At 54.8% G+C, this 2,788-nt stretch overlaps 1 protein-coding gene across 1 annotated transcript; it reads right to left on the bottom strand.

Moving 5' to 3' along the window:
* Positions 1-219: 219 nt before the first annotated feature.
* Positions 220-2,083, bottom strand: LOC135617235 (E3 ubiquitin-protein ligase RDUF1-like). Its single transcript, XM_065117261.1, has one exon. It carries the CDS (start codon positions 1,541-1,543, stop codon positions 359-361), a length of 1,185 nt encoding a protein of 394 aa, XP_064973333.1. The 5' UTR covers positions 1,544-2,083; the 3' UTR covers positions 220-358.
* Between the last annotated feature and the right edge of the window lie 705 nt (positions 2,084-2,788).

The raw sequence follows: 2,788 nt of genomic DNA, 5'->3' as shown, positions 1-2,788 counted from the left end.
GAACAACCTCAGATTTTACAGGTACATAACTATCAGCCACCTTCAAGCAAGTTCACATGATCCAAGACAGGATATAACTTTGACTGGTCCCAAAAGGAATGATGGATTCAGCACGCATTCTTCAACTCTGTTACAATCTGAAGGAAGAACACAAAAGAATTGGTCAGTGGATAGAGCAGACTGTAGTCAGGAGATACTGCTGAGCCTCACACAAGGATAGGAGCTTTCAACATGAACATCTACTTGATTCTTTCGGACGACAACTTCAGTGATACAGAGCAGGAAATGCTACTACAATGTTCAGAGGTATCCATTTATATACAGCGGTAACATATGTGAAATCTTTCGCATGCCGCCATCAAGCAATCACATTGGCGTTCTCATCCCAATTGGTGGATCGATTCCTCGATCGCCTCCTTAGAAATGAACCACTTCCGTGCCTGTGAGACGATGCAGGATGAGATGCTGAGCTCGGCCGCGAAGAAGATGAAGCCGAACGTGACAGCCTGAAGGACGAGAAGAAATTGCGGATAGCTCGACCAATTCCTCCGCTTCCCCTCGACCGACTACTTGTCGAGGACCACGAGATCCTTCTTGGAGCTCCGCTGCTGTTGAACCCACCATCCATCTCGGTGTACACCACCGGAAACTCTCGTTCCCCGGCTCTCCTACCACCTGAGAACCTCCCCACGGCAAACCCCCCACCTGGAAGTCGCCATATCGTCAGCCCGACTGTCTCCTCCTCGTTCCCGGTAGCCGCCGCCTGCTCATCTCCTTCTGCCCCCGTCGCACCCTGTGCTTGCACGTCCGTCGGCAGCTCATGGCGGCAAACGGGGCATGAGTTCCGGAGCGAAAGCCATGGCAAGATGCAATCTTGATGATAGATGTGCTTGCAAGGCATCTCCCGGGCCTCGGTCCCAAGCTCGAACGCGTCCATGCAGATGGCGCAATGGCAGTCTTTCCCGATGTGGTCGTCAACGATCTCTACGGTAGGCATCGACTCGATGGCGGTCTTCGATGCTGGCGGGTGCTCGCACCCCCTTCCTCGACCGATGCCGTTGATCTCGATCTGGGCGAGCTGCTCGAGCAGGCGGTCGAAGCCCGAGCCCATTAGGAAATCCGAGATGCTTTCCGGCAAGGGGCGGAGGCCGGATCCGGTGCCGTCGTCGTAGTAGAGCTCGAAGCTGGTGGTGGTGGCTCGATCCGCGTCGCGGGCGCCGCCCTCGGACGGGCCGCGGAGGACGATAACCGGATTAAAGTGGAAGCGGTCGCCGGCGGACGTGCGGCGGTTTCGACGGAACCTGAGCTCCGAGGAGTGGCGGGGCGCGGCGGCCGCCGCGGACCAGTCGCCGCCAAGCGCGTGAGCGTCGGTGGAGGGCACCCGGCGCCGGCGGGGCTCAGCGGCGGGGAAAAGGCGGGGAGGAGGGCTGCCCACCTCCTCGAGGAAGCCGCCGTCGCAGTTGGGGCAAACGATAGCATCCTGCGGCCACACCCGGACGAATCGGCTACATCGATAGCACCAGTAGGACGACGCCATCGCCATGGAACAAGGCACCGAAACGTATACGAACAGCCACAAAGATCCCAACTTTCCCTCCGAGAACGAGCAAATCAGAAGCAAAAACCCCTCAAAAACCGATCTTTCGAACGAATCCCTCAAAATAACTATTCAAACGACTCTCCGACCCTAAAAAAACTCAAGATTTCCAGAATCGAAGGTAAAATCCCCCCCAATCCCTTCAACGATTCGTGACCAGATCCTTCCGAAGCGGAGGCAAAAACCACGTCGGGTGGAGAAGCAGGAAGAGGACAGGGAGGAATGCGGGAGAGGGAGCGAGAGGGGTAATTGGGTGCTTTATTACTGGCGACGACGCATCGATGGCGGAACCGGGTGACCGCGATTGATACTGACGCCGTCAAGGTGCACAACGTGGACCGGATGCCGCTGGGTCAAAGTGGAGAGGAGGGAGCTGAAGCCGCTTCGGAGTCAGAAGACCCGACGCAGACGGGCCCTCGTTGTCCCCTCAGCCGCCTCCATTCACGTTCCTGGAAGATGCTGCGAACGCGCACAAACCTTTCTTTGTGCCGTTGTCATAAAAAAGCCCCCAACTTTGAGCTAGTCTCTCAGCATCTCTCGTAAAGACTCCGCTTTTCCTTTCCTCCCTCCCTCCTTTCCCCACTCTTTCTTCCCCTCCGGAGCTCAGACCAAGGATGGTTGACTGCACGTGAGCCATTCCCGTTGCCAGGTGTGCCCAAAATGCTCCTCGTTACACTGTTTCTTATCCTCCTCTGCTGTCGCCGATGCAGCCCACTACCGAGACCAAAACAATGGGCTGAGAGACTTCTGTTCGATTCAGGGCCACCAGTTTGGTGCCAGAGATCTTTTCGTTGAAGTGTGAGCTTGTCATCTTCTCCATCATCCATTTGTCCTCGGACAAGCCCCATTAGAATAAGCAAGACGAAAGCAAATTGCCAAGAGCAAAAGGGTAGCACAGCATTGGCATGCCCAAAACCTGTTCTGTAGTGCCGCTTCTCTGACCTTTTCCTGTGGATCGTGCAATTTGTGGTCCGAATCGCGCATGACTCGAGACTCAACGGTGGAATGCCAGCTGATGGCTCAAGTTTATTCCCATAAACAAATCTCGTTAAGCAAAGTATTAATCCCTCATAGGAGTAAGAATGATTCTTAGCGATGGGACAAGTTGCTGGGGAACTCAATATCCAAAGCTTCTTGATCGATGAAGTAAGCAACAGCAATTATAAATCTGCTACTTGCCTTCACCTCAGA

This window comes from Musa acuminata, chromosome BXJ2-7 (assembly GCF_036884655.1).
Source record: "Musa acuminata AAA Group cultivar baxijiao chromosome BXJ2-7, Cavendish_Baxijiao_AAA, whole genome shotgun sequence".
NCBI classification, from domain to species: domain Eukaryota; kingdom Viridiplantae; phylum Streptophyta; class Magnoliopsida; order Zingiberales; family Musaceae; genus Musa; species Musa acuminata.
This window is presented reverse-complemented; position numbering and strand designations above follow the sequence as displayed.